Raw genomic sequence first — 26,850 nt, forward strand, 5'->3', positions numbered from 1 at the left:
ATTATAAATATTATATCAATTACAAACTTATAATATTTTGGCTGCATATTAAAAGTGGCAAAGTTTGTCAGAATTAGCTTTTAAACTCTGTGCTTTAAGAGAGAGAAAAATTTCACTTTAGAAAAAGCAGCAGGTTTTTGTGTCAGCTGTACTTACAGCAAACTGCATGTCCTGAAGTTGAAATGAAAGCGACAAAAAAAATTCCTTTCATTCAACTGGTAACCACGCTACTCTCCTAATGATCATAGTTATGGTTAAACTTGCAAATGGGCAACATTCCCACATACAAAGAGATCGTTTGTTTCTGCTTTTTTAACAAGTTAAACCAGGGTTCCTTCTTGCCTGCCACTGTATTCCAGCCACCACAACGTCAAGCCCACGAAAAGCCCTCACTGGGGCTCAATGTAAAAAAACAACATTTTTTTACATGACTATCTCTTTCCTCTCTATTTATTGTGTCATATATCATAGGCTCAGATTGTCTAATATTATGCGAAAATCTACTAGAAGGAGAGAAAAACAAAAGAAACTTCCAGGGAAATTCATTAAAGGGAAATAAGATATTTGACCCAATTTAAAGGAACAAAATACAATCAGTAATAGAATCCATTTAAATTCCTCAGATGGATACACGGTTCTTCAGTAATAAAAAAAGCAAACGAAACAAAACTTACCACCTCAGAATATCTATTATAAGAACAAGATTTTAGATGACTTCTCTCCTGCCAAGTGCAATTGTTTGCATTTTAAGGGATCCACGAGCACAGCTTAGTATCAGCAAACATGGATTATAATAAACAAGAACTGTGAGAGACTTTGGAAAGATTTAACCAGGATCCATTACAATAAAAACTGTGACATAGTGTGGATGATACTCCTACAAGCCTTACATTCACATCTCACAGACACTTGCATAAAGCAGTTGTTGGTTGCTGACAGCATGAAGTAAAACAAGCTGCCTCAAAGCTGCTTTGGGGCTACTCTCAGCTCCCTGCAACACTGCTTCTTCTCTGCTCCATGGATGCTTCAGCCAAGGGTGGAGTAAAAAACATCAATTACTGAGAAATGAGTTTCATAGTGAAAGGTAAATGAAAGCAAATGAATAGAACTAACGTTATAGAAATGGTCTTAATGGTTAGAACATAATGATCAGGTCTGCAAACAGCAACCTGTTTGTGAGGCAACAATCAGCAGAGAGATTTTTCCTCACCCTTCCAGCACCACACCTATGAGACAGTGGCTGTTTATCCCTAAGTGATGGCCTGTTGCTACAATTACCAGAGGACTTTCAAATGCCTTTGCCTCCTCAGTGCCTTCAGAACTAATCAACAGGCAACAGGAGAGAAAAACTGCAAGCTGCTGAATGGGCAGGCTTGTCTGGATATGAGGTCCATTTTGAGGCATAACTGATCATTTAACAACATATCACCTCCTTGGTCCTCCCACACAGGTGTCTGGGGAGGAACTAGTTCCGGATGATGCTTTGAACCTGTGAAATCCCCTACTAAAACCTGTCAAGTGCTGAATGTGGCACAGATGAGGTGGAACCAAACTGCCTTGTGAAAAGCAGATACTTCACAGTTCTTGCTTCACTGCAGCAAATGATCTGCTGACACCAGTGGGAGTTTTGAGCCAGGATCAGCTTCCGCTGAGGAGAGCATTCAGATATTCTGTTGGTAGCAACAGTGCTCTCAGGGGAACCTCACTGGTAGGGAAACAGCCAGTTATCTTCAAGCTGCTACTTACTAAGGCTTTCCCAGCAGGATGTTAACAGCTACCAGACAGGAGAAAACTTACAGGAGAGTCCCTGAGGATAAGAGTACCCAGGTGGCCACGGCAAAAAAAAGGCAAACAACGGGGGTAAAAAAAAAAAAAAAAAAAGAGAATCCCAGCAGTACAGGATGGGACATTAGAAGACAATGTCTCAGATCCTCAGCATGCTGCTTCCCGGGAGCACACCTGAGCTTACCTGTGGCTGTGAGCTCTGCAACATGTGCAGATTGTCTGGGAGAAACTGAGATGATGATCTCTGGTGTGACTTAGCCTTCATTACTAATGCTGGCTGAACCAACTGATGTTTTTAACCATCTTCCCAGAACTGGGCTGAGATCAGGAAGTGCTACTGAAGTGCAAAGACGTTGCTAAATATGCAACACACATTCAAAATGGAAGAGGCTTCTTACTCCAGACCACTTTATACTCTAGTTCCATGAGTTCAGAAAAGCACAGCCTTTAACATAACTCTGCAAATTGCCAGTATATCCAGTATTACAAAAAAAAAAAAAAAAAACTACACCACACTTTTTTCCCTCCCTCAGGGAACAAATACATTTTTTCTTGCAGGACCTTTGCTGTCTGCTATGCAGCCAACACTTTAATATTTTAATTACTAAAAAAAAAAATAAAAATAAGCCACTTACACTTACTCTTTGCTTTTTCATGCCCCTAAGACTCATAAAACCAAACACAGCTCAGTATTAGTGCCCAGACATCTCAAGCAAGCTGTTGCAAACGGCAGTCTCAAGCACATCAGGTGTGTGAATGCAATTTAGAAAAAAAAAAAAAAAAAAGTGATCTTATTCTGTAAACTCTGACCAGATTTTTGCTTGAAAGCTCTTTGGTGACAGGCACAAATAAAATGTGCAGTTGTGGAAGGGTCTTCAAAATGCCTGGCTAACTCCTATTTGCTTTTCCTGGAGAAGAATTTGAATAAGTGGGGTGTGATCTGCTCCCTGCATGACCTGGGGACCATCCACCCTCTGCTTGGGGCTCATGTTGCTTCTCTGTAGAGGGGGAGTCAGAGTTACACCTGGAGTTTCCCCACCCAAGCAGCTCCCCATTGCAGGCAGGAATGGGCTGTTCCCATTCAGGAAAGAAGTCAAGGGAGAAGCCATGTGATCCTTTGCCACAATTCCTATCGACAGAAGCTGCAGTTTGCTGAACGTTTCCTTTAGCAAACTGGCCTTTGTTTCAGCAGGGACACGTTTGTGGTGGAGGCCACTATTGTTTCAGCCACCTGATCCTAGTAAAGGATCCCTATGAAGATCTCCTCTGGAGAAAGGTGGTGGCTAGTCCCACTTTGTCCCTTCCCAATTATGGTGCCCAGAGACTTCACTCAGCTACTAAAATGCTGATAGTTTTTTCTCATAAACATTGTCAAGAGATCATATGTACCCATCATCCTCTCCTTAGTCTTGCCTTGTTTATTCATTTCTACTTTTTTTTTAAATCTGCTATCAACAATTCACTAGCTTTTCTTGACTTCCCACCCAAACTTTGCTCCTCTCTTATTCTAAGCCATTGTTATTTAAGTAAAGCCTGCATTTCAATAAATAAAACTCATGCGTGAGAAACTCTTCAATTATTGTCTTCACATGACTTATGGCAAGACAGGTTCTGCTAAAGGGGTGAGTCATTCAGCAAAGGGAGAGGAAAACTGTTCATTATGTATTTGTGAAATCCCCAAACCACTGAAAAGGCACCATTTACCAACAAAAAGCATCACAGGATGCACATGAACCAGCAAAGTGGGTGGAGCCCTTCCAGAAATGACTGCAAAACCAGAGGCACCTTGTCAGAGGCCTCTTTCTCAGGATCCAGTACATTAAATTGAGTGGAGGTGCAGGTTTTTCAGCTTAAAGGATTTGCTCTCAAGAAATCAAAACTGTAAGTTTTCTTCTGTCCCTCAGGGGAATACCAGAACAACCCAGGCTTTGCCTGCTTCAGCTAGTCTCCTGAGCTGCATCCCCCTTAGCACTGATATCTACAAAAAAACAATAACCAGCATGCGCCCATGCCTCAAAATCAAACCTGTTTCTTCATTTCAGCTATGTTTCTGCCACAGCTCAGATCAGTGGACTGTGGTCGCTCCTTCAGACTTAGGTCTGAATTCAAAATCTCCTACCACCTATCACCTATCAGCTTGTGGATAATAAGTTTTGGTTGTGCCTCCACTCAAAATAAAGCAAGTCCCAGGAAGACAGGCAGCTTGTACACCCAGAGACAAACAGGGAGACTGTATATATGACCCTATAGGTAAACTCACACTGGTTCCTGGCTCTCAGAAAAGACCTACTAGCCTGAAGAATCCAGCAGCAACTCACGAATAAATAAACTCAGCAAAAGCCCCACCTTTCCCAGCTGTCCTCACAAGCACTCAGCACCATGAAAAGATACTTGCCACCAAGGCTTGTCTCAGGAAAGAGGGTGTATACAAGTCACTCAAGCTGCAGGTCACAAACGGTGGCCCAGCCCCAGGCAGCACAGGAGAGCAGAGCACGCTCTGTCCGCCCCTCTGAGCCCATCAGGTCCCTCCTCCTCCCCAAGCCTGGAGCAGAGCGACAAGACAAACATCGTTGCAAGAGACGGAGAAGGAGCAAATCTCAGGGGACGCTTACAGCACTCGATGGGGTTGGATGCTGCCTGCAGAGAGACGATCCTGCCGCTGGACTCGGGGATGTGCACGCGGAAGACGAGCCGGACGCGCGTGTTCTTCCTGCCGATGTCCGTCTCGCCCTTGCGCAGCTCGATGTCTGCGTTCCTCAGCTTCAAAATCCCCGCGCAGTCGATGCTGTCAAACACACACGCCGTTTAGCGCAACGTTTCTGCTTTCAAACAGCTTGGAAAGAGGCAACAGCAAAGGGCATTAAGCTGGTTTGCATCTACCTCAGGTTAAGAGCAGCTCCAGGTGCTTGCTCTGTTTAGGATCTTCCACTGCCACTCCAGCAGTTACAGGGGAAGATGTCCCAGACACAGTGAGTGAGGGATGGATGCTGCTGCACTCCGCTCCAGAGTCTGGGCCCAGTGGCTCAGCATGTCCCAGGCATGTCCCAGCCAAGGGCTAAAAGTGGCCTTTGCTCTGGTGACAGCAGGAGCCACTCTCCAAACATTGTATTTTCCTCCCGTGCTAAGCGTGACTGCATGCAGCAGAGCCCACCCCAGCACACCGAGGCAGGCAGGAAGCTGAGCCCGTGCTGCACCCCTCTAGGAGCTTCCACCACCAGCTCGCCACTAGCTTAGTGCCCAGCACAGCACCTATCGCCTGTGCATGGGCAAATGAGTTCAGCTCCACAGGGAATCCCAGCAGCTGAATCAGCTAACTGCACCATGCAGGCACATTTTCCCCACGGTTTATAATCCAAGCATTGAATTCAACTCCAAAGCAGGAACTAATCTGCTCTCTCCTCTCAGACAAGGTGCTACTGCTAGGACTGGGCTCCCCAGCCCTAGCCCAGGTCACCATGTCATCCTCCAAAGCCCTGGGATGTTGTCCCAGTCAAGGCAATAGCCTGGCCGAGCGAAAGATGGTTCTCTGTTCCCATTCACCATGTCCCTGCTCAAAGGGAGGATGTAGGGAGTAGGATGGGGCTGAGCAGCACTGAGAGAATTAGGATTGATTAAACCAGCATTGCAACTTGATATTCGTGTAAGTGCAGGTTAACTTCTTAGGAGTGCAGCATAACCTAGCAAACAACTGTGTACATTTAGAGAATGTGCCAGTAAATATTTACAGAATCTGAGATCTTCAGCTCAGAAATAGTCCTCAGAGGGCACAGGGAGCACTGTTACTAAACAGGCACTGCCAATCCTTTTTGATATCTCTTCTAAAGACATGCTATTTTCCTTCTTTTGGTATGAATTAAAAGCACATTTTAGGAGGCACAAACCCCAAGCTGTTTCCTACACTCACACTGTTCCTTGCCATTGCATGTGCGCAGGAGTTTATTACTCCGGGGTTACTTGTTAGGAACAGACAATTGTGTTCCATTCAACACCTGGCTGCTTAAATTTGAGATGTGAACTTTTATTTATTTCCTTGGGTGCAAAGGGAAGGAAAGGCAGGAATGAGGTATATGTTCTGAAAAAAGACACATAAAGAACGTGGATTTTGCGATGAAATGGGGGGGCTTAAAAACGTTGCTGCTCTGCCAATTTTGTCAGTATCCTCTGAAGGATGGAGATACAGCTCTTCCCTCTGCAGATCAATCACACTCATGCTGCCTGGAGCACATTCAAGCCTGAAGCTTCAGACTGGTGCCCACTTCATCCCTCTGCCTCCATAAAACTGGAAGGAGTAATACAGAAAAGATGTGCCTGTACTTGCTTTTCTGTTAACCTATTACAAGAAGAGTGCAATTTCATGGCTAGAGCACTTGGCTGAGTTCAGAATACTCATTTTCCATTCCATGTTGCAGAATGAGTTGTACACCTTTCCTCCACCGTCTGCTGCTCCTTGCTTCTCATTGCATCCCTGAAGCATAATGACTTAAGATTTAACTCTGGTTTTCCTTAGTGCCCTACAAAACCATTCTGACTTTGAAGATGACAGATGATTACAATATAGTCACTGTGGCAATTTGGGTAAAGAGCAGAAATGTCTGCATGGCCAGCTGGTGAATGGTAACTCTTTACACAGCTTTATCCCAGGTGCTTGTAACTGCTGCTCATGCTTCTGTAACAAGGGTCTTACAGTCATATATCATCCCTGTGCTTCGGAAAGGGGAGTCCCTCCAGAGCAGACATCATTCACTTAAGTGACTCCTTGCCACAGAAGAAAGAACTTCACATGCCAATTTAATCCTCCCTTCTCAGCATTGCTAATGAAAAGAAATATGCTTACGTTGCTTTCATGTTATTCTTCGGTTCCAACGGGATCTCTAAAACTTTGGTGTTGCCGATGATTTTTTCATAGCTGGTGGTGGTGACAGTTTTTCCTGTAATACGATGGACTTGATAGAAAGCATGAGGTTTAAGTATCCGTTCATCTGCTGTCCCAATGAAGATCTGAAGACCCAAGGGTTTGTTCTCCATGTAACCATGAAGCTGGCAAGACATTGAAAATTCTATTATCACATACAGAGTTTGCAATACCTCCATGTCAGGAAACCAAACAGATCTACGGACATATTCAGATATGGAGAGAGATAGAGACAAAGATATGTGACATGCAGCTTACACATGCTAGTTTCTGTCCAGCCTAACATTCAGTAGAATGATTTTGCCTCAGTTCAGCTTGTGATCCCTACTTCAACTGCAGTTAAAAAGTAAGGGATTTTTTCCCCCTCTAAGCAAGAAGTAACTAGTGAATACGTCTTATGATTGAAAAAGGAAATGTTAAACTACATATAAACATTTCAGAAACTAAAGATCCCTGCCTACACCCACTTCAAACCCAGTTGGAAAGACTGTACTCCCAGCCCCTCACTTTGCTCAAGTCCTTCCAAGCTTCACATCTCTCCAGCTTCTCTGTGTCCCTCACACCAGACATAAGCTGCCTTCTTTCATCGTCAAAGCTCTGCTCTTCTCTTCACGCTCTCACATCTCACATTCTACCCAGTTCTCAACACCTATTCCCAAACCCAGCTGCAAACATCAAATTCTTAAACACTTACAGCATTGCATTGTCTGCCCATCAGACTCCTCTCCCGGGGAAGATGTTCCCTTTTAATATCTACATCTCCATCCTATAAATCTCCCTGTCTAGAATTCTTAAATAGTCTTAAAAGGAAATATGTTCATGTTCTCCTGAGATCACTTATGTAGACCAGCATTGATTCACTGCTCTCTGAAACTCATCCTTCCCCCAGCTGTTGCTTCACCTTCAGCCATCCTACTTGCATTAGAATGCTCTCTGTATAGGTGGAGATGGCATTTTCAGTCTGTGACTGTGCAGTACCTGGCACAAGAAGGTCTTAGTTGGCCTTAGAAGATTGGGGCCTCTAGGGTTCAAGGACATAAACAGACTCTTCTGGACTAAATAACATTTTATAAACAGCATTTGCTGCAAGAGAAGCAAGAAAGCCAGAATGCCTCCATAGGCCAGGAGACAAGGAAATTTCTCCTTTTAGCATTCAAAATTACAAATCAAACTATTCTAAATCTCTCATATAACCAAAAATTAAAACCAGACTTTTATCTACCGCATAGCCAGCAATCTAGCTGAAAGGGAACTTTATGGTCTGAGACATACTAAATTTGTTTTCAATTATTCTGTCCACATACAAAACCTTGATGAAGCCTTACAAAGCAAACAGTACTGGAAGATCAGAGAAAAGTAAGATTAAGCTAACGGTATTCATGGCCAAACTGTTTCTTTTTTGTTGTTGTTGTTGCTTGTTTGTTTGTCTGTTGTTTTGGGGTTTTTTTCCCCTTTTTTCTTTTCACCAGTCAGCAGGAGGTATCTTTGCATAGACAGATTAATTCCCCCCTAGAAGGGGACCACATGCAGCATCAATGCAATCCTGGCAACCTTCCTTCAGTGTGGCAAACGTAAAGTGACACTCACTCTTCTGAGCTATCATTACTCATCTACCACATATTTGCAAGGCATACAAAGACAGGGTCTATGCCCCAGAGACCTTACAACCCAAGGGCCAGACTTTGCATCCTCTGCTACATGAATAGCTCCACTGGAGTCAACAGGCCTTAAGTAGGGCTTGTGCAAGAAAGAATTACAGAATGCAGCCCAGCCACAGCTCAGACACCTACGACAGATCAGTCGGCACAAGCGCTTCAGGAGGTTGTGAGGAGGGAAAGGAGGGTATGAGGCTTTGTGCAAACATGCCAGTTGGCTCTGAGAGCCAGGTGGAGGAGGAACGGAGCTGGACTCCAAGCACAAGGGTTGGTAGTGGAGAAGAAGCATTGCCAAGAATGTGATAAATAAGATGGCAGCCACGGAGAGATTTAAAAATGCATAGAGTGTATAGAAGATTAAAGGCAACAGAGGTCAAAATGATCTATCTGCTGGGAACAGGCATGAATGTAGGAATCAGCCCCTGCTTAACCATGGAGACCCATTAAGTTCGGGTCCTCTGGGAGCCATACTGAATCTCATCCTAAGTATGGTACTTTTAAAATCCAAGATTTCCTGGCCTTCAGTAAAAAGCCATTGTACGACCAAAATCCATCTTGTCTCTACAGGGGGAGAGGGAGAAGAGTAGTTTTTAAGTACTGAGCATGTTTGCTGTCATGCCTGACAGAGTAATTCTTTGTGGATCCAGCAAAGATGATGAGACGATCCTTTGGATTGGAACTGTTATTACAGTCACAGCAAAGCAGTTTTCACTCTACCCTCTGCCAGGCAGAAAAAAATCCCAGAATTATGGGTGGGAGACTAGAATAGAGGAAAACAGATAATAAATTAGAAAATAAAATTTGCCCCTAGTGAGCATGGTCAGTAGCAGCTCTAACAGAACTGGCTACATACACAGCTTTTAATACTGACTACCTTTAAAAGTAATTTTAAGTGGTGTTTTTGTGCCTGTGTACAATGAGCTCCCAAGGCAAAACTATTCACGTATGTCTGTGGGTGTGTGTACAAATGTATATATGCTTAAAGAACAGGGGAATTGAGTGCCTGTTTGTATCATCTGCTGGATGAGGGGATGTAAAACGTAGTAAAAGGCCCTCTGGTCCTTCACAGGACCAGGTTTTATATCAATTGTTAGATCAGTGGGAGAAAATAACATAGTTATTTGGTAATTTATGACATTACGGCAATGCTTTGGGATGACATCACTGTAAAATCAAAACAGCATTATACAATGCTGTTACAAAGAGAAAAAAAATATATGTAAAAGAGTCAAGTATTCCCTTGTATCACCCTTAAAAGATTAAGGTCCTTATCTTGAGTTAATTGATTGTATTTTAAAGGGTAATATAGGTAATCTTTTACCATAAGCATTTCCATCTACACAACGACGACGTGGACCTGTTGGAACATGTTCAGCAGAGAGCCACAAAAATGCTGCGAGGGCTGGAGCAGCTCTGCTGTGAGGACAGGCTGAGGGAGTTGGGGATGTTCAGCCTGGAGAAGAGGAGGCTCCAGTGGTACCTTACAGTGACCTTCCAGTGCCTGAGAGGGGCCTACAGGAAAGCAGGGGAGGGACTGTTCACAAGGGTTTGTAGTGACAGGACGAGGGGTAATGGCTTTAAGCTAGAAAAGGGGAGATTTAGGTTAGACATTAGGAAAAAGTTCTTCAGTGTGAGGGTGACAGACCACTGGAATAGGTTGCCCAGACAGGTGGTGGAGGCCCCATCCGTGGAGACATTCAAGATCAGGCTGGATGAAGCTCTGAGTAGCTTGATCTAGTTTGAGACGTCCCTGCTTATAGTGGGGAGGTTGGACTAGAGGAGCTTTGGAAGTCCCTTCCAGCCCAGACATCCTACGATTCTACGATCTACCTTTCACTTGCTAGGAGCACATCAGAACAACTTAGGAACAAAAAATGAAGAGGTGCAGCCCACAGAAACGTTCCAGGAACTTTAAAATCAGAGTTTTACAATCAGTTCTGTCACCAAATTACTACATAGCTTTGGTTATGTCATAACACCTCTATTCATCTGTAAAAAGGAACAGTGATGCTAACCCTACTTTGCAGAAATGAGTTAATATCCTGTGCTGCATTTTTATACAGAAAAATCCTCTGTGAACTAGAACAAAATAACATATTAAAGCTCCATATTCCTCCCTTAGCAACAACCAAGGCACTCAAAAGAAGCCTCCGTTTTTCAGTCCTTCTCTTCTGCTTATCTCACGGGACAGAAGGCAGCTTGCCATGCAGCTGCCCGAGGGGAGGGCACAAAGCCCTGCAGTGGGACCACAGCAGAGACCAGCCCCACACGAAGGTGTTCCTTCGCTCTTTTTCGTTCTTCTTTCCGCCAAGAAAACAAAATAATCTGAATTTCAGTTTCAAGAGAGTGAGACTTGAGAAAGATTTATGAATGCAGAACTCTAGGAAGAAATATTTTTGTGTATTATAAGGTGACCTATTCACAATGAAACTCCCCCAAACTGTATACAGATCAAGCTGGAAAAAAAACCAACTCCTTTGAGTCACATTTGCCACAAGGGGAAAGAGAAGCCAGACATGATGTGTGCCTTTCCATGGTCTATTTTGGGATTTTAAGATCCTATTTCTTTCAGTTGAAAGATTTTTCTTAAACTTGGCTTTTTCATAACTCTTGTAATATTAACAGCCAGACATGGGCTGGTCTGTGACCTAAGGAAATGCAAAGCACTTTGGCAAATAAACAAATAACATCATTCAGAAAACAAGGAGCTTTTCTTGTTTGGTTTGCTCCTATGATTTGGTTTCTAAACAAAATGGAAATAGGTGGCATGATCAGAATCATCAGCTCACCACTGCATAAATAAAATTCATTCATTCTGCACTCCATCCATGGATCAATACCAGTCAAATTTGGGAGAAAGTGGTATTTAAATGCCATTTTCAGGAAAGCACACATAATTCTGCATGCAAAAAAGTGAGCAGCTGTACCTTTAGCTGCCATGTATCAGCAAGCCAGTTATCCACTTGAATGCAATTCCTGTAACAGTACTGGCAACCACAGCCACCAAGACCACATTAGGCATGCAAAACAACACTTTTTTTCTCTGCACTATTTCAAAACTCAGTTCTTCTTGCAAAATTAGACCCCAGCTCCAAATACACAAGCACTTAAAGGCAGGTTTTAAAATTCACATCCAAATCAGTCTCTACCCCAGTGTTCAAGTGAACTAAACCCTGCTGCGAGGATTTAAGAATACAGGTTCACATTTGATGTGCTGCACAAATAGCAGATCTTTTTGCATGAGTGAAGCCTGCAGCACTGCCGAGTTATGCTGTCTGGTAACCAAGTGATAAATTGCCAGCTGAGTCAGAAAGGCAGGCAAATTCCTTCAGGATTCTGTAGGTGGTCACCTATAGATATAATATATGCATACACAGAGGGAATTAAGTGAAACCTTCAGAATTTAGATCTTTCAATCTTGGACACATATACTGGAGTTTAAATTTTATTATATTTTATATAGAATTACATTACTAGCAAGAGGATGGAGGATTCACAGGAGACAACTTTTTTAATCTCAAATAGGGAAGCCAGGGCAGAGAGGTGCAGTTATTTGCCAGGTCCCTTGGTGGATGAGCAGCCAAATCACAGTGAGAAACCCAAGGTCCCTGTCCCCCTGCACTCTGCCTTGCTGCAGGGGTTGCCAACCTCCTTCTGCAAATAGCACAAACGTGCGTATGGTAGCACTGCCCATCAGCTGCAGCACCTCAGTTTCCACTCATACTGCAAGCCTTTGTATTTTTAAACTGTGGGTTTCAGAGCCAATTTTCCTGGGGATTTCTAGTTTAGGTGTTGCAAATCTGACAGTCTACACACAAACAGTGATGGGCTTTGCAAGACAAAGGCAGAAGCATCTGCAGATCTTACTGGGACGTCTGATAGCCCCAGTGAGAATCTGTGCGATACAAACACTGAGCCTCAGAGAGCAGAAGAGAGTAATTTGTTTCCCATTCATCCCAACAGAGCTTTGCTTATCAGGAGTTTCGGTTTTTCTCCCCTGGGAGGTATAAAGCTGCATCTTTAAAGCTGATTGCACACCTCTTCCTGTCTAGACAATACAAGCTACTGCCAGAAGGAAAGGATAAAATTGTGGAATTAATTCACTAGTCTTGGTGATTTTATTTGCTTGAAAGTAATCAGCTCACTTTCTTGTTTCAGCTCACTGTAACATGAAGCTTAGTCCATTAACTGCTGCATATTACTTGCTATCTCCCTGTGGAAGTCACTCCAGCTTCCCACCAAATGGGACGTGCACGTGTGTGGTCAGCTTAGAGGTGATTCAGACAGACCATCCCGAGCTGGTAATGAAAGGTGGGAAAACGGGTCCTGACTAGAAAAATTTAATTAGAAGCAAATACAAAGCTGCATGAGAAATCACTTCCTCTTACTGCTTCCCTTTTCCTGCTGTATGCCAGAAGATAAGCAAGCCCTGGGAGGCTCACCAGGAGTAGCACAAGGTACCACCTGCCCTAGGAGGGAGCCCCAGCTTGCCCAACACCCACCTCCCTCTAGAAACAGAGGCTGCAGAGTTAAACCCATGTCTCAAAGCTTTTGACACCACCAACTATCCCCCTGCTCAGACTCTTTATCAGCTCCGAGGCAGTTCTCTGTGTTTCGGACACTAGACAGCAAAGATGCTTGGTAGAGCATTTCTGTCACACCTACTCATCTCCCTTCCTGGTGGAAGCAACTTTGTATCTTGGATTTAATCATTAATTCTTATCATTAATACCCTTTGACTGCAATAATTTCAAGGATTTTTTTGGGAGACCTTTACTCAGCAGTGCTCCTACCATGATGAAAAATGTCACTGTATTGTCTCAGGGAGAGTGGCATATCAATAGCTGTCATAATAATTGTCAATAACTAAGACAAAGACTTCATCAAGACACCATCTCATGTAGCAGCTTGCCTGCTTGCTTCACCTAGAGCTGACATTGAGCAAGGAAGCTGAATCTTGTCACATGGTTTTGTTCAATTTCATGTGCTTGGGACAGAGCAAAAGTACACAAACCAGAAGGAAATCTCTGCCTCAGTTCTTTTTGCTCCTTACCAAAGCTGTCTAAAAAGGCCTCCAAAGATAATACTTTGAACATCTGATTCTGCTAAATGATGAGTTTTTATCATCTTAAACTAAAAATATTTCTTATACTGGTGCCAATTTTGTCAAAATTCCAAGGATTCTCAATTGCTCTGCTGCTCCTTATAGTAAATGACAACTAGACTCCCAGTGTCTAACTGGGATTTCTGCTTCCACAGGGGTTAAAATACAGGTCTAGGAAAGCAGGAGCAGCTCTTGGGTGAAAGCAGTTGAGGGGGTTGTTCCTGACTGTCCTGACATAGACTTTTCATTGCAATGTAAGCATGTTGTTCCCTCTGTGCCTCAGTTTCTCTACCCCTACAAAGAGCTGATCCTGCTATCAAGATGCTTTGACTATCTCAGCTGAAAGCCTGAAAAAAAAAAGAGACACTGACTACTGCACATGTACAGCTACAGGGATCTGGAGATCAGATTTTCACAGCTGGGTGAACCTAAGAATTTTCTCCTACTAAGAAAACCAGCTGTACAATTAAAGAGCTTCCATGCACATTCATGACAGAAGACTTAAACTTCCCCCTGCACAACAAAACTTCCTCTGCCACAAGTAAATCAGAAAGTGCAAATCTGACTTTGGGGGTTTTCTTGGCACAGGTCCCCAGCTGGACCATGGCAAGCAGAGCTGCTTTCTTACCACCCAACCCTGCAGTGTCCTCTGCCACAGTCAGCTCATCCTTCCTGGCAGACAGGTGAGGCAGAGATGCTTCAGGTGCACCCCAGGGAGCATCATGCTGTCCAACCAAGATGTGGCACAAAGCCTGAGAACAAACATGCTGACAAGGGGCAAGATAGGACACTGGTAGCAGCAAGAGCATCCTGGAATTACTTGGTTCAGTCTGAGATGATTGATTTGATTGTACTGAACCAAATCCCTGGGGCTGAGTCCTCTGCCAAGTCTCAGTGATGGACCTCCCATGATGCAAGTTTGGAGTCCAGGAACCATACCATGGCCTTTGCTCAAGCACTGGCTATTTGACTGCCAGCCAGATTTCGGAAAGGATCTTGGCCAAATAGCATTTTGGGGGGGGGGAGGAAAGAAAGGGAAAAAAATTAAGAAAAACAAGCAAGTCCCAGGTGCCTTTCTGCTCCCCAGTTTCCTTCTCATGCTGAAAACCACAACACAAGGCATGCTTGGACAGAGAATAACTCAGGTCTGCTGGAAGTATTAGGGTTTCAACAGTTGTTTCAAAATGAAATTGAAACACCAGAAATTTTTCACTGAGCAGCAGCAGGCAGGAGGAGTACAGTTCCTTTCTCCTCAAACATTCATTAGCCCTGCAAGCACAATGCTCCCCCTGAGACGTGGGAGACCCAGGTGCCAGACCTCACTCAGCATGAGGCTGTTCCAATTCAATAGACAGTAGTCGTGAGAGAGGAAGGGACAAACTGGAGGCTCACCTGCACAGTGAAGCCTGTGAAGAGAGAGCTCTGATGTGAGTTTACAGGACGCTATCCACCCTGCATGAACTTCTCCTGTGATACTCAAGCACATCCTGAACAGGGGTTATGTTGGTGTTACTGCTGCACTGGAAGTGCCCACAGTCATGGCAAACAGACACATAGTCAAACTTGGGTTTACTGCACACTGACTCCCCCAGGTACAGTCCTGTAATGAGGGCATACATGAAGGAATAGCCTAAATGTTGCATATGCCTAATCCAGGCTTATTTCTAATCCGAGGAACAACCCAAGCCTCTTGCATAGCACAGGCATCCCTCTCAAACCTGTTAGTACACTCTCCTTCCCCCCAAAATCACTTCCCACCAAAAGCAACACATTCTGAATTTGGCTCAAAAGTTTCAGTAAGAGCTTATTATTCACCTTTAACTCAAAGTAGCACACGGACAAACCCACTGTTCCCTTGACATACATGGTTCACTGATCATCTACCCTGCACCTCTTCAGCCCAACTGTACTACAAAGCAATCCCACCTGTCCTCTTAGAAGCAAGATGCACTTGCTCAGCCATAACATCTGGATGCCAGCATGCCTTCACACAGGGGGATCTAGACCCAGTTTAAAGACTAAGCAACAGAGGATGCAATTTGTCTCCAGTTAAATTCTCCCAGTAAGTTATTCTCACTGTTATACAGCATTAGTTAAAGAGAGCATACAGGTCACATCTCCCTCTAATCTTGGTTTATTCGATATCCTATTTGATAATCTCAAATTTTCAGTCCCATCTCACATCTAAAGAAAAGCAAATTTTGGGCGCATCTGTGTTTTCCTACCCCATTTTTTATTTATCTAGCAATTTCATCTCCTTAGTGGCTTCACTGTACTTTCAGATCAATAGATCTCAAGGTACAGCTGTGCTATCAGTACACCAGCAGTACAGTGTGAGGTGTACTGACCTACCTTTATGTTTGATGGGATGTTAGTTTTGAAGAGAATTTCCCCGAATGTACCTAAAAATCTGCATTTTCAGCATTGCACATCTAACCTGCATACTTGTAACAACAGTAAATATATCCACAACCCAATAGCTCAAAGCTCAAGAGGCACCTACTATTACCATAGTTGTGCAAACAAGCCCAGTAGCCTTGCAGGTAAAGCAGGCATGAAATACGCAATCTGTCACAGGCTGTCATCGAGCTGGGGGGCAGAAATCCCTGAAAGAGCCAAAAGCCTGCTCGCTAGAAAAGGGAAGTGAAGACAAGAACGGTACAAAGATGTTGCAGAGCACAAGTCCAGCACAGCCTGCCCACAGAAGTGCAGACATGCAGGGCTTCATCTCAGACCTCAGACTTCCCTTTCCCTGAACAGGGGGAGCCGGGAAGACGGTCAGAAAAGGACAAACTCAAATCCTCCAATGTGCCCTCAACAATAAATGTTCCTGGGTTTGGGTTTCAGCAGACAGCACAGCCCTACTTTTGGGAGTGTGAATCATGGCATCAAACTGTGATTTGGTTTTGAGTTTGCATCAAAGGTTCTGGTTCCACTAATACACAAAGAAACTAGTTTAATGTTGGTAGTCCCCACAGTTAAAAGTCAGGGGCACCATGGGAAGCCTAGGCCAGAAAACCATGTCTCCTTTGACTTAGAAACCACAGAAAACACACAGGGCAAAATTCAAATATAGAAGGAAAGTGGAACATACATTTGTTATTATAAAGCAACTCCTGTGTACTCCATTAACACCACTGCTGCTAGCAGAAGGCTGACTTGTACCCAGGTCTGGCCATTACTGCCAATACTGGAGATTACTCCTCCTGAACCTCTTAGAACCTTACAGAAACTCTTGAGAGCTTTTGATATCCTGGGGAAGTGCCCAAACCACTGAGCTGTTACCTAAAGGCAGGAGGCAGGGGTTCCACCAGCCACCAAGACTGCTCCCTGCAAGGGTCCTGAACAGCACTTGCCCCAGACACAGGCTCAGCTCCTCAGGGCCAGGCTGCCTGGGTATCTGAAACCTCTGGCTGCAGCAAGGTGCAAACTTTCTGGCTGAGGAGTGAGTTTTTCCCCACCCCAAATCAGGGACCACTGATGCAGGGTGTGCTCTGGGCAAACCCTTGGAAAACTGGGGCCCAAGCAACTCAACATCCACAGCTCTATTCAAACCCTGCAGCCTCAGGTTGTGCTGAATGGATTCTAGACCTGACACAAGCCGTGGAAAAAAGCAGGTTCGTTGATGAAAGACTGAGTTAATAATGTGGTGAAAGTGAGGGACACAAAGTGGGAGATGCAAATGAGTTGCTGATTACTTATGGGCTGGTTTTCATTCCAAAGTATTTGAGTCTTTTGTAAATACAAGTTAGAGAAGCAACACATCATGGGAAGCATTGCAAGATGGAAGTAAAAAAATACCCCAAAATGCCAGAGTTAAGCACACTCCTTTGAGACTATGACTACAAATTACTGTGCTGAAGAGCTACATAAAGCACCAGCTTCCTCAAGGATTGTTTTCAGCAGGGTAAGTCCAAAATACATGGGTGCTCGTGGAAACAAGTAGTAAGAAAAACAAAAAGAAGTAAAAAAGCATATATTTACTCTTTGACTCCAAGACTTAGCTGAGTTCTTATGAACAGGTTTTCAAATACTAGTGTTTTGCCAATAACTAGGCCTAACAGTAACAACACAGCCAGCAGAAAGATAAACCAGTAAGTGGAATGTATTGAGTATAGAAAGGACATTCCACGGACAATTGCTGGGGGTACAAACAAGTCAATTAGTTCACAAGCAATTGACATTACCCCCAAGGATCCCAACAATGACATTGCCTGACTGACAATGGGTGGAATAAACAAAGAACCAACGTTTCCCATAGATAGAATGGGAAACAGCCAGATCAAGAGGTTAAACATATAAGATAAAGGTGCCCACATGGAGACTCTCACCCGATCAGCCCGCATTTACAAAGGTCCAAGCTGACTGGGGCCCAGCTCCAGGAGAGTCAGGAGGTCTCTCCTTAAGCAGGAAGCTCTGTGAAGTGTGTCCACCCCACAGACAGACACTCCTGACTCCCTGCCAGTGGTCCCAGCTTTTATCCCCAAGCAGACCCCTGACCTTTGTTCACTCAGTGCAGGACCCCTGGGGCTCATTTCCCTTCTGGCTTTCCCTGCAGGGCCGGCCGCACCCTGGGGGGAAGCTATAAGGCAAACTCACCTCCTCTGGATGAAGGGCTGTGGGAATCACCCATATGTCAACCTGAATTCAGGGTTCAGGGTTCAAACCCCAGCATTTCAACTAGACCTCAGCCTCTCTACACTCCATAGCAGAAGCAAATCTGAAATCAATGCCCTGTGTCACCACTCTCAATTATATGAGGTGAATGCAACAGTAAATCACATTCACCTGACACTGATCATCCCCTAGGGCCCCAAGAGGACTTCGGAATGTCGGAAGAAGATGATGTGAAATGGGTTTATCCCATTTATACCCATGGGCTGCAACACATGTAAAAGCAAGAACTTCTAATGAAATGATTACAGATCAGCTATCCAGAGTATAGCTGGGCAATCATTTGCTTAAATCAGCTGCTCATCTTCCCTGAAAGCTTTTCCTTTTCCTTCCAGTTTCCCTGAGGGAAGGACAAGAGTTCTACTCAGAACCCCCTGAAATATCATACAATTATGCAAAATAGCACTTCCATCTTGGAAAAAAAAAACTGGTTTCATGCAAAGCAGTAGGACAAAACCAGAACCACTAAGTTTTATAAATATCTTCAAAATAATATTTTTATGGATTTTAAGTGACCATTGATTCTGCTTGGTGAAGCTCATCCAGACCCAACTTATGCTATGAAAAAGGTCTTGCTCACCACATTTTCCTCTGGACAGTAGGTAAAAGACACCCATGCCATCATCCAGTGTTACTCGGGTGCTACCAGATGCCCTGTTTTCCCTGGACAACAGGATAGCAACCAATGCCAACAACCCCAAAATTTCACTGTCCTTTAAGAGGTGGGAGCTCCTAGGATTACTTAAAACAATGCTGGAAGAGATATCAAGAAATCACCTACTTCATCTCTCCTTTCTCAAATAGAAATTAAATATATCCATGTCCTTCCTAGCAGAAGTTTGCCTAAAAGCATGCAAAGATGGAAAGTTTCCCAAGTCTGTGAAGGGCAGGCTGCCATGAGGTGAACTCGGACAGCACTCAGCTTGTGTTTGGATTGCCACCTCTGTTCTGATCATATCCATAAGCTCTTTACACAGGAGCAATCACTGCCTTTCTTAATGGACAGTCTATTACAGAGCTTGGCTGGAGCAGCTGTAATAGACTGCTCTGTAATAGACTTATTATATATATATATATATAGGGTCCAAATAAGCAGCAGTCCCTCAACTTCAGTGAAACAGAGTTGGAAATCAATCATGTCTACCCCTCCTTTGCAATCTCAGTGACCAGGTGGACCCACAAGACAATAGGTGCATGCAAACTTCAGCTTTGTTCTTGCTATTGAAATGCTGGGGTTTGAACTCTGAACCTCCAGAGGAGGTGAGTTTGCCTTTTAGCTTCCCCCCAAGGTGTGGCCGGGCCCGCACGGGGAGGCCGGAGGGGGAAGAGCCCCAGGGGTCCCGCATTGAGTGAACAAAGGTCAGGTGTCTGCTTGGGGATAAAAGCTGGGACCACTGGCAGGAAGGGAGGAGTGTCTGTCTGTGAAGTGGACACACTCCCCAGAGCTTCCTGCTTAAGGAGAGACCTCCTGACTGTCCCTGGAGCTGGGCCCCGGTCAGTTCAGACCTTTGCGAACGCGGGTGGATCGGGTGAGAGTCTCCATGTGGGCACCTTTCTCTTATTTGTTCAACCATCTGATCTGGCTGTTTCCCTTACCATCCATGGGAAACCTTGGCTCTCTGTTTGTACCACCTATTGTCAATCAAATTATGTCTTTTTTGGGATTGTTGGGGGTAATGTCATTTGTATGCGAACTAATTGACTTGTTTATACCCCCAGTGATCATTCATGGCATGACCTTTTTGTACTCAATACATTCCACTTATTGGTTCATCTTTCTGCTGGTTGTGCCATTTTCTTCAGGCCTAGTCACTGGCAGAACAGCTATCTAGGACTTCCTTGCTGTTCTCAGCGACTTAATGTCTAGAGGATACTCACACTGGCATTTAACTTACATCCCTAAAATACAACCCTGAGTTTCTTTATAGTTAACAGCAAGCTGTAGCTTTCTCCCAAGAATGACTCAGAATACCTAAACTGGAAGCCTATACTTCTCCATGTGAATCTAGATGGTCTCTGAAGTTAGATGGTGTGAACATTACACAGCATGCATGGCTTCTCTCTTCTTCTCCCAGGCAAGAAAAGAAACTGCCCTCTTCTGTGTGGCCCAGCCAGAGGTTTTGATTAACCAGACTCTTCTCCTCCCATACTTGGAGAGCACAAATGGTGCAGAGCCTTGCGCACAAACTCTCGCAGCTAGGCACATGAAGAAGAGGAAGCAGCATCAGAAAGATAAACCACAAGATATGGCCTGGAGGATATGAGATGTGCTGGTCTGTAGCTTTGGAGCACCCAAAAGAAGAAACTTGCATGCAAAACTCCTTTTTCAAAAAATAAATCTTGCATGCCAACACTGTGCTGCAAAACCTAGCCAATATCTCTTCCTCCAGAAGATTCAGCTGGATAATTAGTCATGTGGAAGGTTGATTTAATGGGAATTCTTTCTTAAAATCAGATTTTTTTTTTAAAAAGAGACTGCATTTTAGAAAAGTTAATCAAATTAGTGGAAAAGCAGTATATCAAAAGTGGCTGTAAAATGTATGGGACATCAAGCATGAGTATAAATCTCACTGCTTTGGTGGGCTTCAGCCACTAAGGGAGAGCCTAGCTTCTCAGTATTTCAGTCCAAATGTCTAAAATTTGGATTCAAGAAAGTTGCTAAGGAGAGGTCCTAAGCTCCAGAAAAATCCCAAAGGTGGTGTCATTTGAGAGTGCTGTGTGTGCCCAGTGCCAGGTCTGCAGCCGGCAGGATAAGCCCAGCCCTGTCACTGGGCCAACACTGCCACTCCTGCTCTGGAGCCAGACACAGACAGACCCTGGGGAAACCAGTGTCATTTAATTTCCTTGCAACCAGTTGCTTTTAACTCATACAAACTTTCCTCAACACAGCACCTACCTTTTAAAAATTTCTCCTATTTCATTTTCTCTGTTTGCATCTGACAAGAACAGAAAAGTTAAAATTCACTGAGGGGAAGAGAAAAAAACAACACACAAAAAGGAACCCTGAAGCCCAAATAACTTATGACATGAAAGCTCTGGATTTTACTAACCTTCCCGAGTTTCAGATGTCATAAACCAGACAGGTGCAACTATCTCATCACTCGGCACCCATCTGAACCTTGTTATGTTAAAGTGAACACAAATCCAACTAATACTTCCAGGTTTATTATAAACCTTCATAAAGAAATTGTCCATATTTTCCCCATATGCACGCATAGCTGTGCAGAGGCACATCTGCTTGGCAAGCTAACATGGATCTCTGAATTTATAGTTTAAGATCCTTAAGCATGATGGTAAAACTAGGAATATCAATTCCTGCCTCCAAGAGAAAATATAAATCCCTCTTTGATTGATATTGATTACAGGAAGGAAACAAAGCACTTATATTTCCACACATCACAAGAAACCCCTCCATTGCAATAAACATCCGGTTGATAGGAACATTTTAGGAAGGTAAATGATACTATATTTGTACGCAAAATGAGAAAAGAGCAAGTGCTGATTGGCCATAGAGTTCATACATCCACACAGCTTCAAGCACACCATAGTGGGCTACGAGTCTGTCAGATTCATAAACTAGAAAAATTGTATATATTAGGGTATGTCCAATGTGATTGCAATTTATTAATATCCTGCACCCTTTACTCAAATAGCCAGTCCATACGTGTAAGTCCAGTTCAAGTAAACAAATTCATTGATTTAACAATTTATGGCTTTATTTTAAAAGGCAGTGAGCCTGCAGGGGAATATCTAACATATGGTTGAAGTTAAACACAAATCAACGCAGTGAAATTAGTGGTATTGATCGCATGCTTAAAATGAAGCATAAACTTGAACATTTTCCTAGTTTAAGCTTGCCATAGAGAGTCCTCACTGTGACAGGAACATCTATAGTATGCACCCCAGCTTGGTTTACTGAAAGTTGTAGCTGTGGCTGATCTGTACAGTTGTCACATGCCATTACCTGCCCTGACACCTTGAAACCTCGACCAAAAGCCTGTCTCTCCTTCCTCAACGGCACCGGCTGGAAATGAGTGAAAACACTGATGTAGCCCCAAGTGGCCATGGTGCAGCAACTCAGCCATTATTTTATTATTACCCTTTGAAAGGTGAAAGAAAAGCCCTTCACCCTCCCCAACAAAATGAGTTTCAGCTCACCCACCCCGCAGGTCAGCAAAGAGCCAACTTTGTTACCTCCATCACTGTCAGCTTGGATTTTGTTCCCTGGTTTAAGCAGTGAGACTTCCCTTCTCATGAGCATAGTCAGAATCAGAACTGGACTCTTTAGGATAGTATAAATTATATCTCAAAAGAGGTTAAAAATTTTCGCTTCTACAGTGACACCAGCCCAAATGACATAGGAGCTCCTGCCTAAACTCACTCACCCTTTCTCTACAGCATTACAAAGCTAGTAAACAAGTTCTCCCTACATTTACAATTCTATAAAGGCCAAACACTTTCTTTAAATCATCCTCACTGCCACATAACTATCTTGCTCTGATATCTCCCCACCACACAGCTACTAGAGCTAGCACAGGTTTCCCCTTGGTTGTGTACATCCAGGACAAAATGAAGGCAGCACTACCAGAGATAAACAGAATTGCACAGAAGGTGGAACACAGCGTCAGCAAGTTACATATAAACCAAGCATGACATTAAAATGGATGTACTGAGTGCTTGAATTACACGTGGGTGAAATTTTCTGACCTAAATTTAAATGGGCTTAAAATTAGAAGTTCTACCATGTAACCAGACACAGAAAAAAGTAAAATTGCTAAGGAAAAAGCAAATGCATGGAAGATATTTGTAGCAAAAAGCAGCTGTTAAGTCTGGGGGAACTCCAGTTTTAACATCCATATCTCCCACTGATCCAAGTCCCATCAAGGTTAATGAAGGTTGCTGTAGCTTTTCTTTAAACCTCAAGTTTAAACCTCAAGGAGTCATATGCAGTTTGGCTGTATGGACAGGAAAGGAGATGAGGTTAGATACAGCCAGTATTTACTATTGAAACACAGTTAGCAGCTCTGCTGCTTGGACCTTCTCTGGGGGAACCTAGGAGAGCATGGCTCCAAAACCCTCATTCACCACCAGCTGGAGGATATGGTACTCTACAGGAACTCAGGACAGTTGGGCATCTTATGAGAGAGTTGGGTCACAGGAGGTTTAACAAATAACCCAGAAAAAGTGGTGAATATTTTGACTCTGTCTCTGAGCTTTCACAAACTAAGCCAAACCAACTTTGCAATCATCTAGGACTTCACCACACTTCAACATCAGGCACTTTACATACGTCTACAAGCGCACCCAGGTTCACATGGTCGTCCTCTTTCAGGGCCAACCCTCAGCAAGGCTTTCAGAAATTAAGTCCCTCTGGACCTTCCCTCTGTGGGGTCGTTCTCCAGTCCCTTACCTGGACAACGGGGTGACCTCCGGTGGGTGCCTTGACAGCCCCTCGGCTCCCCTCCGTCTCGTAGTGCGCCCGGTGGTGGGGTTTTGGCTGCACCTCAATCCGCAGCTCGTATGAGCCAGACTGGCTGGAGAGTGGCCACTCCAGGGGTGGCAGTGACTGGACAGGCAAACTGGGCAGAGAGACATCACATCAGCTCGAACTTTTTGGCACTTTATTTCTCAGAGCCCTTCTTCCTCCTCCTGCCCCACTGGGACTGCTCTCACTGAAACGTTTAGGAGTCTGCTACCAATTTCACAGAATGGTGGGCGTTGGAAGGGACCTCTGGAGGTGATCTCGTCCAACCCCCAGATTCACCTAGATCAGATTGCACAGGAACCTGTCCAGGCGGGTTCTGAAAGTCTCCAGAGAAGGAGACTCCACAGCCAATCTCTGGGCAGCCTGTTCCAGTGCTATAGCACCCTCAAAGTAAAGAAGTTTTTCCTTATGTTTAGGTGGAATTTCAATGAGAATATGTTGTCCTGCTTGTGTTTGATTACAAGCTCTGCTGAATTTCAGGATTATTTCTGTAGGTGTATCTTACTGTAGAAGGGAACAGAACATTTCTATTTCTTAAGCAGAAGTATCTGTAGCAGCTAGATTTTTCTAAAGGGCCCCCTCTTTTATCTAAGTTTTGCTGTGCATCTTCAACTATGATCATGGAACATATATTGTGAAGTATTAACTCCATTTACCATCACTTACCAGCTGCCCAAATCAGTAATATTTCTGATTTAAATAAATAATAAAATGTACATAAATCAAACGTTCAGTATTACCTGACACAAATAAAATGTTCAATATTACCTGATATAGCTTTTCCATTATCAAAATACACAAGGGTTTATAACACAAAATTAATACACTGAAATGTACAACTAGAGCTCGCAGTGGATTTTAAACCACTCTTATTTTGTTAGTACAAGCTGCTGCCAGGACCAACCTAACAAACCAAGGAAAGTCACAGCTCGTGTTCTTTCACTCATAACGTGTACTTAGCAGGTCAGGGGCAGCACAGGGTAACATCAGCGTGGGGACAGCCTTGCTGCCCAGCAGAATAACAGGGTGCCAGTGGTGACTGCAAGTGGAGTCACACATTTGGCAACCTCCATCCTGGCAGCCATGCCCCACTCAGGGTCCAGACCTGCGTGCCACCAGCCCCAGACAATGGATGGAGCTGACAAAGGTAGTGCCAGTGGCTGTGATTTGGGTCAAATGACTATCACCAAATTAACAACCAACAATAAGTCACTTGGGGTTGTCTTAATCTGAATGCTCAGCCTGAATTGGAGCAGCATGCTCTGTTTTATATCAGGCAATATTTAATGTATTTTCATCCATGATGGAAATTTGCAAGTGAGATATTCTGAATTTAGAAATGTGATCAAACCGTTCTCTTTAAACACAGTAGGATGGAAAAGAAGTCTCTAGCCTCTGTCAAAGGCTGTTTGCAATCTGCATTTTAGCAAATAACTTGGAATTTGAATTTGTTGCATGCTATGCTATCAATGAAGATGTTTCCTTCAAACCCAGATTTTTTTGATGTCTTGGAATCATAAGGGATCGTGCTCCCATTAACAAGTGCTGTCCTTGAGCACTTAGCTCTGGTCTGCAGCAGGATCTGTCCAAGAAAACACTTCCTAGAAATCACTAGCATGACAGAGGACATCACACCATGAGAAAACACTCATCCACAAGAAGCATTACATACCTGCAGATAGGTATTGCAGGCACCAGTTGCTTTGTCCAGGATGGAGGTACCAACAAAATTGATTCTGGGGCTGAGTTTCTCCTGTCCTCCTGCTCACAAGGCCCATGGAAGTCAACAGTCTGAAAGACGTGACATGGAATGCTGTTTTTGTGGGAAGGCATTGATGAAGGATCAGGGTTGGTTTTCCAAATTTTCGTGGGAACACCACAGGAAGGATCTGTAGGAAGGCTGCTCATAGCATCCATGGAAAGAGAAGCACTGGGCAACTGTGTGTAAGTAACTGAAGAGTTGTCTTCTCTCAGGGGGATGCGAGGAGAGGAATGTGGAGAGGGGGTCCTTGACTGTCGTGGAGAAGTGGAAGGCAGTTGAGTACTGTAGAGCTCAGTGCAAGAGTACCTCCGTTTTGCACCTGGTGATGAAGACCTTGAGCTGGGACAGGGTGATGGTGAATGTCGTCCCAAGCAGGTTTCCTCTGTGATGCTTGTTCGTGGTGACATTATTGGAGAGGTTCTAGGAGAATAATGAGTATGGATGTTTTGAAACTGTGGACAAAGGTCATCACTAGGACCATTATTTGGTGAAACACATGGTGACGTGCAAGGAGATACATTTGTCTCTGAAATGAAACTTGCAGAGGAGCCGCTACTAGCTGGGCTCAAACACAGTGGTTCTCTGTAGCCCTCAAAGCCAGGGACAGGCAGGGTAACCCTTGGGCTAGTGGTAGCTGAGCTTGACTGATGTTCTACCAAAAGAACATCTGTGTCTCTGCTGCGGAAGGGACCCCCTGAATGAATCAGTTCATGATATGGAGTAATTTCAATCCTAGGGCTCGGAGCAGAGGCCCCTGCAGCGTTGGCAGGGTGTGTAGGTGTTGTCCCTATGCTATCTGGCTGTCCATATCTGCCCATGGGATCTGCAGAAAGGCTAGAAAAAGGCAGGGGGCATGGCTTGAGGCCACAGTCCAAGACATCATGAGCGTATGTAACTCCAGAGGGTGGGCTGTTGGTTTTATGTGGAGTCGGTTCTTCTGGAAAAAGAAGGGTCTCTTTAAGACTATAAATATTATTACAGAAGCTGAGCAATCATGGATTAAAAAAATGCATATTTATAAACTGGTTGTGATCTGATACTAGGTAAATATTTGTTTAATTATTTTAAACTGCAATTAATGCTTGTGAAAATACTGGATTAACAGCCAGGGAAGCTCAAGTGGTCAGAGAAGATGCAGCATGGAAAGAAGTACTGCAAACACCTCTGCACCATCCAGCCAGGTACCCACCTGAGCCCTGAGCTAGAGGGATCACCTGGAAGTGTTGGTGCCAAGTCAGCCCCTCTGCCCAATTAAATGCTGGTCTTCCTACCCTCTCTGACAAATACACCCCTTAGTGCCAATTGGGGTGTCATGACTTTGGTCAACTTCTGCCAACAAGGAGCTGGACTGAGACCATCCCATCACAAAATCACTTCCAAATAGCTGTCTGTTTTGGTAAAACCAAAAGGTTGATGAGCAGCTGTTGGTGAAAGGACAAGAATCTTTCCCACATGGCAAAGGCCAGACAGAAA

At 44.0% G+C, this 26,850-nt stretch overlaps 1 protein-coding gene across 1 annotated transcript; it reads right to left on the reverse strand.

Moving 5' to 3' along the window:
• Positions 1 to 4,351: 4,351 nt before the first annotated feature.
• LOC103775419 (nuclear factor of activated T-cells, cytoplasmic 2-like) lies at positions 4,352 to 26,314 on the reverse strand (the record flags this gene model as incomplete). Its single annotated transcript, XM_008942870.1, has 4 exons — positions 4,352 to 4,570; positions 6,620 to 6,822; positions 23,541 to 23,709; positions 25,288 to 26,314. Coding segments are annotated over 4 exons (1,618 nt in total), but the record flags the coding sequence as incomplete, so codon positions are not given.
• Positions 26,315 to 26,850: the final 536 nt, after the last annotated feature.

Source organism: Merops nubicus, unplaced genomic scaffold (genome assembly GCF_000691845.1).
Source record: "Merops nubicus isolate BGI_N331 unplaced genomic scaffold, ASM69184v1 scaffold48766, whole genome shotgun sequence".
NCBI classification, from domain to species: Eukaryota; Metazoa; Chordata; class Aves; order Coraciiformes; family Meropidae; genus Merops; species Merops nubicus.